General features: G+C 39.7%; 1 protein-coding gene across 1 annotated transcript; it reads left to right on the plus strand.

Annotated features, from left to right (window-relative positions):
* The first annotated feature begins 1,374 nt into the window (after window positions 1–1,374).
* On the plus strand, window positions 1,375–10,867 carry mpi (mannose phosphate isomerase). Its single transcript, XM_032589902.1, has 8 exons — window positions 1,375–1,443; window positions 2,645–2,772; window positions 3,876–4,076; window positions 4,403–4,544; window positions 4,637–4,816; window positions 6,197–6,370; window positions 6,998–7,206; window positions 8,113–10,867. The coding sequence occupies exons 1-8, from the start codon at window positions 1,428–1,430 to the stop codon at window positions 8,329–8,331; spliced, it is 1,269 nt and encodes a 422-aa protein (XP_032445793.1). The 5' UTR covers window positions 1,375–1,427; the 3' UTR covers window positions 8,332–10,867.
* Window positions 10,868–11,030: the final 163 nt, after the last annotated feature.

The following is an 11,030-nucleotide window of genomic DNA, read 5'->3' on the forward strand; positions in this document are numbered from 1 at the left end:
GCGCCTCCTTAAAAGCTGTATGTAAAACTGTATTGAATGATAAAGAAAAATAAGTGCAGTTCTTTATTGTCATAAATATTTGTTCAACTCTTCAGAAATAAAGAACATTTGTTTATCTTTCGAGTGTGCACCAGTGACTGGTATTACGGTAAAAATGGAAGATTATTTACACAATTTTGATTTGCCTGACTTTTAGATTCCCTAATAAATATGTAAACCTTACAAAGATGACGCTGATCAGTCTTATTCCGATGAAAGGAAACATACTTGAAAAATACGAAGTAGAAATTTAAGGAAAAATGATAAAGACTTACAATTTCGGCCACCATGTGTCACTAAAACTGTTTCGCTGCTCCTTCGCACTTTATATATATTTTGTATGATTCCAATCCTTTTATTACCTGGGACAAAATGCCGTGTTAAACCACTTTAATTATTTTGTTTTTATTATGACTGAGTGTCACCTGACTCTGTAATCAAGCGTGTCTGTTTTTTTTTTGTTTTTTTTTGTGGATAAAGTCATTGTTAAAAGGGGGCGATTATTATATTTATTATGCTGTCTAAACATACACATCTTATGATCTTTGTCAGATTAAAATATGATCTAAGTCTCACCACAAAATGACATGCCGTAGATTCCAATATGGCTTTATTTATTGAACAAACAAATTGAAAAATAAGCCCAGAGAAACTTTAGATATATGCAAAATATTACACGAAGAGGAGCCACTATGTTTTTTATTACCATCCTTGACATACCGTACTGTTCATGCATAAATAGGATCTGAACAGATTTATGGAGCAGCTTGCTTTTATCAAAATATGACCAAAGTAAATCTTGAAGAAATGTTTTAATCTTTGCGTAAACAATATGATTATGTGCTAGAAGCATTGTATTGTGAATTGCGTCTTATTGATTATCACAATTTCTGCCTTAAAGTCTTCCTTTTCTCTATTGGTGTAGAGAGTTTTCATAGCAACGATCAGTTGGGGGCACCTGCCATGGCAGGATTTTAGTACAAACTTAATGAAGAAAGACCTAACTTTTATATATTTACAACTGTTGTCTCTTTAACAAAAAAGAGACAACATTGAATTCAATGTCGAAAGTACCTGAAAGTAGTAGACCAGTGGCTCAGACGCTTTTAACAACTTGAATTTTCCCCAATTTCTTTTATTATTTCCCCCCCCCCTAATATTTTATTTAGCAACATATACTATGTAAGTGCGTGTCAACATAACTGACTCTAATAAGAAAAAATCCATTAATTATATTAAATGCAGGGAGAATGTGCAAGTTGTCATTTTAACAACTAAGAACCAAATAAAGTGTAATAACGCCAAGAAGAAATAAATAAATAAATAAGCCACGGAGGCGGTCATTGAGAGGTGACGTCAGCAACGTGCTGCCTGTCGACGTCGCAGCCATGGAGGAAGTAAGAGGTGAGGTGGATTGTCCTCATTCAAATCAAATCTGCTTCAAATCATCGCGTTTATATATTTATGCTGAGGTTGCTGTGTCTATTTCTAAACCACGCAATACTGAAGGCGGGTTGTGTTATTTAACGTGCGTCATTTTGTTAAGTCGGCGTTTTGTGTTTTATCGTAAGGCAGGCAGACATACTCCTGTGTGAAACCGAGTCTGGTAGCACTTAAACAAAAACACAATAATAGATATCGCGGCTCCATATTGTGAAGCGGGTGTGTTGGGGACGTTTAGCTGAAAGAAGCGACGCGACGTAAATTTGAGACATGCTCGCGCTTGGCAAAGACCCCATTTATTACTGCTCGGTGTTTTATCGACTTACGTACCCCCGTTAAATCAATTCTCCTGATCAACGGAAGGAGAACATCAGCTTATGGAATCCAGTCGATATTTGCAATTAGAAACGTTGCCTTCTTGTTGCCAATTAATTGTCAAAAAAAAATAATTTTGGTATTTGTTTCTTGTTTTGTTGGTACAATTTAGCTTAAGTGTAACACATGACGTTAGAGAGGTTAAAAACTAAAGAAAGACGTCGAAAGAGGAGCTGAAAATGATGAAACTTAGGTTTTTTTTAATGCCCACTCCTGTAAAGAATGGTAATGTAGAAATGAAATCATTTTAGGAACCTAAAGTATAAAGAAAGCTCAAAAATATTTGTTTAAATCTATGATTAAAATGAGTAGAAAACTTGTTAAAAAGACATTTAAAATAAACACCAGAAGCAATTTGGATTTGCACTAACTGAGGAAAACATGTACAACACTACAAGTATTACTGAACATTGCAATGATTATACTGATGCATATTTCCATCCTCTTTTGTTTCATCAGTGTTATTACACAAAATAACACAGTAGTGCACAGTTACTGTGTGCACTAAAATCCACACAGTAACTGCATTTAATTATATTTTCACTGCTAGATTAAGCACTTCGATCTTTAAAAAATGTACATCAGACTTGAGTATTGAGGGCTATGAAAGTGCACCCAGCAAGTCAAATATATTATTGCCTTGCAGCATTTGTACAAGCCAATAACATCATTGAAAAAGCTAACGAAAGTGGGTTCTTTAGCTGCTAGAAGTGTTTGGCTTTTTAGTCTCAGATAGAACCAATAAATATTGGACTTTAGAGTAAAATAGACAATGTTCTCTCCTCAGTGTTCCCCCTGACCTGTGCAGTTCAAAACTATGCATGGGGAAAGATTGGGCTGGACAGTGAGGTGGCCAAACTGGTGGTTGGCGGAGACCCCCTGGCAGTCATAGAGGGGGACAAACCCTATGCAGAGGTAAGAAGGGCTTAATGGAAAAAGGAAATCTTTTTATGTAAACAAAAAACCCCCCCAAAAAAACAGATTTTAATTAACTGTCTTGCTGGCAAATACACGGGTTTTCATTTCAATGTGAGGAATATCACTTGCAATTTGGCACTGACACTTAGAAAATGTGTTGTTGTTCCCTGAGTGTGTTGGTAGAACAGCTGCTTTTCCTTGTGCCATTCAGAGGTCTTTATTTAGCTCCCGCTGCTCTGCAGGGTGTGTTGACAAGGTCATTAGTTCATGTGGTGACATTTCCACCTTCTACAGACCACACTGTTCCGGTCCGGGTCAGTTTTCACGTCTACAGAGTTAAAGTTTTATCATGATATTTTGTAGCACTATTGTGATAACGATAAAAGTGACGATAAGAGCTATTTATTGCTTCTTTTTTTTTAGGTAACTGTATGGGAGTGAGTGCATGGTACAGCAGTCACAGCCGTAAACACAAATACTGATCTTGAGAAACACATCATGTGAGATACACTTCTTTAGGAGACCACTCGCATAAAGAAGTGTGACATGTGTCACTAATATGCACGCTGCAACTGCATTTAATTATATTTTAAAATGTATTGGTATTTTTTTAAAATGTTTTTTTAATGAAAAAACAGTGGAGCAAATAGAATAGTAAAACTAACAATGCTGATCATTTTGCATGACAACTACGAATGAAAATCTTATTATGATAAGAAATTTATCAGGGTAAGTTACAAACGATAAGATAAATGCCCACCCCTGTGCTGAATTATAATTGACAGTTTGTCTATGTTCCTACCCGAGTCAACTTGCTGGCTATCAATCATTTTAGATCACATCATTTAGCATTTTGAAATTCACTTTAATTTATAGGAGTTTTCTTTCTGGAATTTGCTGCTTACACTAAGTAAAAGTCACTTTTAAATCTGAAATGCATTCCCAAAGACTGTCCCACCCTCTCTGGGGTGTCCAGAACATTTCCAGGGGTGGCCATGGCCCCCATGTGCCCACCCCTTAGGGTCGCCACTGCAAAACGTATGAATCTCTGTTTTTTTAGCATTCCTTTACAACATTATAGTTACTAATGTTCACTCCAGCTGTGGATGGGTGCCCACCCCAAAGGCGATGCTCAGATCAAGGACAACAGGATCGCCCAGACCACCTTGGGCCAGTGGATAGCCCACTACCCCGCCTGCCTGGGCTCCAAGGTGAAAGATGCCTTCCAGGGTCAGCTGCCGTTCCTCTTCAAAGTCCTGTCGGTCAATACGGCTTTGTCCATACAGGCCCACCCCAACAAGGTGAGTGCGCAGGCAGGCACACATCCAGTTTTCAGGCTGACCTCGGTTACATTTAGCGTGGATCACTTTATATCAGTCCAGACTGCGGCTTGCTGGAACGGGCTTTTGTGTCAGGCCAACTTCTGTATGTAAACAGACCTGATAAAATTCAGACCAGAAGGATTTCAGGAGTTCAGCAAACACACAGCATTTGAGGTGTGATCAGCATTTCATAAGGGATTAAGAAAGGAAGTTTAAAACTGTGTTTTAAAGTCTCTGACCCAATGTAGTTAAATGTATGATTACATTTCTTACTTTACTACGATTTTTTTTTTGGGTTAACTTAGGAGCTAGCTGCCACCCTACATGCTCAGTTTCCAGAGCACTATCCAGACAACAACCACAAACCAGAAATGGCAATTGCTCTCACGCGCTTCCAGGGGCTTTGTGGCTTCAGACCAGTGGACGAGATCCTGGGCTTCCTTCAAGGTAAGTCCCTAAATAACAAGAACAAAAAAAACTGGACATAAACATTCCACTTACGGTGAATCCATAACTCTTTGTGTGTGTTTATCCTTCAGCTGTCCCAGAGTTCCATGCTCTCGTTGGCCGGGATGCAGCAGAAGAGCTACGGAGCAGTGTCGGAGATGAGGTTCGGACCGGACGGGCCTTGAAGAAGTGCTTCACAAAAATGATGAGCTGTGAGAAGAAGGTGTTTGTGGACGAGCTGAACGAGCTGGTTAAAAGAGTCACGCAGGAAGGTGAGGACGCCATCAGCGGAATTCCAAACTAAACGAACCCTTCAAGCTCTTTTAAAATGTTTTAGGATGTTTTGGATGTGTGGTAGAGTTGGTCCATTGGGGGACCAAAGTTTCAACACTTGTTACATTTTCAGCTGGTGAGGTTCGCTTTATTCACGGCACTGTAAAACAAACCAAACCAATGTTTGGTTCCCCTCCTCACCTGCGGTGGCGCTGCACCAAGAACTACTGGAGGAAACAACATGAAAACCTCTGAAGAGGACACTTAGCCCAATTTCCTTCTTCATAAAATGTAAACAAAACTTGAGTAGTGTCAAATTTTGTCGTTGGTAAAAAAAAAAAAAAAAAGTGAGGTGTTTCCCCTGCTAGCATTAGCCTGGCGCTCTTGTTTTGGTTGTATTTACCCAGAATCTCGTACATTGTAGTTCACTTCCTGCTTTTGGAGCGGTCTCCAGTCTGCTTTGAGTTCACATATGCATTCAGACTGTGCCAGAGTTCATTTTCACCAAACCAAGACCTAGGTTTGTAGGCAGGCCAGAGTTTGCGTTTTTTGTCCGTATCAGAATTTGATTGTGCATTCACGCCTTCCAAATGAATTGGAGGGTACACTACATACTGGGGGGATTTGCATCTAATATGTCAGATTGTTTGCTCTTTACATAGTAGCTGCATTTCCATTGTCCATCATCCATCCATTTTCTTTACACCCTTATCCCATTGGGGTCCGGAGGGGTGCTGGTTGCCTATCTCCATAGAGGTGTTTCGGGTACACCCTCGACAGGTCGGCAGTCTGTCGGAGGCATTGTCCATCAAACTGTGCAAATTGGAAGCATGGAAATAAATTTCCTTAATGTAAACACGTCAATGTTGAAAAAACTCAAGTCTTTAGATGAAAAGTATTTGAGCTGGAATGTTTTTGGTTGTATAGAAATTAGTGTATTTTGCAAAACTGCAATTGAAACACTTTTTTTGGCATCACACGAGTCACATGGTCAACGACCTGATGCTACTACTGCCAGAATCGACAAAGGCGAAGACAGGAAGTAGGAGGACGATGGCGCGGCATAATGTTTTATTGCATCAACAAACTTAACGTGTTTTAATTGTGATTTTAATAATGGAAACACCACAACTGCGAAATTGTGTTTCTTTCAACAGCTAGTGTGAATGTTCACTAGGAACCAAGCAAAGATGGATTTATCCAAGCAAAATCATTTCACACAGGTTGATGATGATTCGAGAAAGGCAGACTAACCTGTTTGCACCACTTGGGGTCACCATGTAGTTCTTCACCGTACCCAGATCTCCAGCAAACAGTGTTATTAACTGCATTTAGAAAAAGCAACCCTTATCCTCCTGAACATGGCTGTTTGTCCATAGGTGCAGCAGGGAAGGACACATCAAGCAGCAACGGCGACCTGTTGCTCCGCCTACATTCCCAATACCCAGGAGACATCGGCTGCTTCTCCATATACTTCCTGAACTATGTGGTCCTGGAGCCAGGCCAGGCCATGTTCCTGGGGGCCAATGAGCCTCACGCGTACATCTATGGAGGTCAGAGAGAGCTCTCCATTTCCATATATGTGCCGTTTATCAGTGTGTTTTCTTACCTCTTTAACCTTTGCTCATTTCATCATCGGGATCTTATGCGGATCAATAGCCCATAATGGTGAAGTGAAAGGAAAGCGATGGATGGATTTCCAAATGTTGTGCGAATGAAAAACTGAAAAGTGAGACTGTATTTGTATTGTAACGCATCAGTGCAATTCACAAAATTGTTGAGGAAAATTGGAGAGGAATTGTTGAGGAAAACGACAAAGAAGACAACAGGAAGTAGGAGGACGATGGCGCGGCATAACGATTTATTGCGTCAACAAACTTAGGTGTTTTAATTGTGATTCTTATATAATGGAAACATTATGTAAGAACTTTTCGCCGGGGGTTTGTGACAAGAAGGGGTGGACGACATGAGGCGGAGAACAAAGTGACACGATTCTCTTCCGCATCAATGAGTACAGATTTTGTCAGTTCGACTCGATCATGCAGAGCCCATTAGTGTTGGTCCAGTTAAATGCCAGGCTATCTAGGAGTCGATGTTGCATTTGAAGGTTTGCCACTGCCACTGTCACTGTCTGCCACTCTGCCAACCTGATCTGTTTTTCTGGTTCTCCGTCCTTCTAGATTGCATCGAGTGCATGGCCTGCTCAGACAACACCGTCAGAGCTGGGCTGACGCGTAAATACATCGACGTAAACACGCTGTGTGAGATGTTGAACTACAAGCCGGCGTCTGCCTCCTCCAAAATCTTCCCGTGTGTCTCGGACCCCGCGGACCCCTGTGTGACCCTGTATGACCCCCCGGTGCCAGACTTCACGGTCATGAAGATACAGGTTGGAAGTTGTTTTTTTTTTATTTTTTATTTTAATCCTATTGTGTTGTGACTCACAAAGGAGTGGTGAGGGAGCATATTCTGAGGTGCTAAACTGCTAATAACAGAGCTAATGTTTCACTTAGCATGATAGCATTTTTGCTAACTTTGAAAACATTTAGCCCAGTTAGCTTCCTCAAAGTTATTTTTCTGATCAATTTATTTGACTCCTTTACAAACTTTTAGTTGAATAAAGTTTGACGTCCATATTGAGGTTTTTGTTCTCATCTGTTAAAGAAGTAGTTAGACGTTTATATTCTACTTTTTCATAATTATTCTCTAATGTTGAAGTAGGTGACAACTGTTCATCTTCCTCTTCTCACATTCTTGTTTTAATTTTTTTTTAAAGAAATAATACACCATATTTCCAACCTTCTGGCATTTAATGATTCTAAAACCGCCAAACTTCACTGCAATTTATTTGATTGTTATGAGAAACATAACAGTACAAACTGGTAGCTAATTGCAAGGTGAAAGGGGAGGTTTGCAACATTTATTCAGGTCTTGATACAAATTTGCAATTGGATTTAGATTTGGACTTTGATTACAATGTTCTTTTTCTCTACACAAGGAGTGAAATAATTAATTTTAGCAATAGCAACTGAATAAACCGAAATGGTTTAATAGCTTCACAATTTACATAAAGATATTTTGTTTTCTCTGCTTTTTATCCATTGTCTGGCTCTTTTTCTTTAAGAAACTTATTAGCACTTGGTGTGCATTGGCTTGTGTATGGTGCGAGTTTAATTTGCAAAATGTGAACTTAATACAGGGAGGCTGATGTGGCTGATGGAACTCCCCTCATTTGTACAGAATCACCCAAACACAGTGACTACCCTCTAATCGGGGCGTCTCTACCGGTCTGTAGGTGCCAGCCTCGGTGAAGGACTACACTGTTGCCTCAGTTGACAGCGCCAGCATCTTGCTGGTCATCGAAGGCGACGCCACTGCGACCTCCGCCGCTGCCTTCTCCGACGTCACCATGACGCGGGGAGGCGTCCTGTTCGTCTCGGCCAACGAGAGCGTGTCTCTGCACGTCACGTCGCAGTCAGGGATGACCCTGTTCCGAGCCTGCAGCCTCCTGTAGCTCCTACCAAGCACCTAATGCCGCCGCCGTCTCTTAGGAAGTTCTTCGTTCTGAATTGGGCCTCGGATTTCTGGTGTTCACTACTTGGTAGGTGGTATTAAGAACTTAAAGAGGGTTTTCTCTGGTCCGGTTTTTCTTACTGAGTCTGTTGCTCCTTTTTTAACCGTAAGCCCCCAGCAGACTGCTCTGAGGATTCTGACGGTGTTTCTTACAAATCCAGGATCATCCTGCAGGGTAATAGTCATCTTTAACTAGTAGTGTCGACGCAGCTTATAAATAAAGAAATTGTGCACAACCCAAGTTCTGTATCGGTGCTGGACATTTAATTTGATGAAGCAGGCTCGAACAGAACACTTGTACCGTTTTAAATATTTCTAATAAATTAGCCACCAGAAGGTTTTTAAACGTTTCCGAAACTTCATTCAGTTTCCATTTATAAAATCTTTTTTTTTCTTGACATTAAAGGCAATCAGGTTACATCTGCTCCTTGATGTGCTCAGATTAAAAAACAAACAAAAAAAAAGACTCTCATTTTAAATATGTTTGAGCATCATTTCCTCCTACAAAGGTTTAATTAACTAAAAATCCTGTAACAGCCAGAAAACAACAATTTTATCATCAGGTATTGCTGCATTACAAAACGTTTACACCACCTACTGGTCCTGTGAGGTACTACAATCACCCAGCAGCTAGTTTTCTTCCCCTGGGATCACTGATGAGGAGTTTCCAGAAAGTCTCTCCTTTTTTTTTTTTTTACCTGATCTATAAACATTGTAATGACAGTCTAAGATGACGTAGCACGATAACAACAGTGCGATTCCTGTGCATGCTGAATCGAGAGCTGTCGCCCATCTGACTGGCCGGTTTTCTGCCGGTAACCAGGCTGACCCGCCAGTGGAAGTGAAGCCGAGCCTGCCGGTTGTGATGCTTTTTACCACTAACATTGCATGCATACGTTTTTGGAAATGTCCTAATATTTGAACAGTGATTGAATATAAAAAGAATAGCTACAGGGTTGGACAAGACGTTGGCCCCAAGCTGTCTCCATCCTACAAGGCATGTGTGTTTTGAATTTTAGCGTCTTGTTTGGTTTGACTAAATATGCGGTGTCTGTGCTCGTACAACAAAACGCTGCATGCCTGCGGGGGTTGCCGAGTTTGCCAGTCTTTAAGTAACTCAATACAAGACGAGGTTCCTTTATGTTTTCCATCTCAAAATTCCACACTTTTGGTTTTCCAAGTCATCCAAGTCTAAATAAGTCCAGTTTTCTGTGAGTTTGGGACATAGAATGTCTTACATTTTACCATCTAGAAGAGTCATTTCTCATTATCCTTGAGATGACAAAATGTAGAGCTATTTTTTTTAGAACAATTTCTAACCAATTTTATATTGAAGTATTCATCATCTGACTAGATTACAATGAGTTTCTTTTTTTGGTGTTACCATAAGCCGCATTTCTATCAAGGCTTGACGTGCCCAGATAGATTTGCTTTAAACCAGAAGGTGGAAACAGGCCTAATTTGCATTTCCTTTTTTGTCTAGATTTAAAAGTTTTGCATCAGAATTGGATAGAAACATGCCTGTTGTCTAAATTACTTTAAGAATACCCTTGATTTTACTTGAATTTCTCGTCAACGAAACCTTGAGCATTTACTCTTGTTCGAACAGAGTAATTAGCTCACTATTTCAAAATTAAAACATATATATATATTTTAATTATTATTCAATAATCTCAGTATTTTGAGCTGATTCGGTGAGAATTTTTCCATGCTGGTCAATCCATTACGGTTATAATCCCCAGGTGTCATGGCAGCAACACCGAAGGACTTGACGTTGATAAACCACAATTACCCATTTATGTGCAGTATTAATTTAGTCATCTCAAGAATAAGATGAGATCATTCAAAGACAGCCTCAACTTCTATCCATCTTTCATGCAAAGTTCAGTCTGAAAACTGCTTCACTTTGGAGTAAGTTGTCGAGTTTATGGAAGTCGGATCATGTGGGGAAAAATTTGGAAATTCAAACTGCTTGAAGGGAAAACCCAAAACGAGTATTTCAACATGAATGCTGTCATCCTGCCTACCTCTCAATAAAAAAAAATCACTTCTCTGAATAAGTAAAGCTGCTTCTACATACAGGTTTTTTGTTAAACACGTCTCTACTTAGCTGCCCTCATGTCTCAGCTCTTTGTTACTGAAATAAGAGAAGGATGGGACTACCTCATGTCAGTGTTTCTCCTAAAAACGTTTTACCGTCTTATGTTCTGTAATTCTAACGACATAATCGTTTCATCAACAGTTCTTGTATATTTTTGAAGTTGCCTCTGTTACTGATCTTGTCTGAAGACGCCTCTCTGTTTTGAACACTGTAGATCAAGGGCTGTGCAATGTTTCTGTCGGAGCAGCTGTGTGGGGAAAAAAATGTATTGGATTCCAGTTAGCCTCTAGTAGTTTTGTTGACCGTTGTATGGGAATGCAGAAAATATGAATGTGAAGTGGTTTAATAAAGTCTTGATATGCTACTGAAAAACCCATTTGGGCTCTATATTTTACTTTTACCTCCACTAATAAAATGTCTTTCATATTTTTGTCACATTAAAACCACAGACATTGAGTATTGAATATCTGAAGGGGAAGGAAAGCGGTTAATGGTTTTCAAAATTTGTTTTACAAATGCATTCAAAACACTCGAATTTG

The sequence above is a fragment of the Xiphophorus hellerii genome, chromosome 2 (genome assembly GCF_003331165.1).
Source record: "Xiphophorus hellerii strain 12219 chromosome 2, Xiphophorus_hellerii-4.1, whole genome shotgun sequence".
NCBI classification, from domain to species: Eukaryota; Metazoa; Chordata; class Actinopteri; order Cyprinodontiformes; family Poeciliidae; genus Xiphophorus; species Xiphophorus hellerii.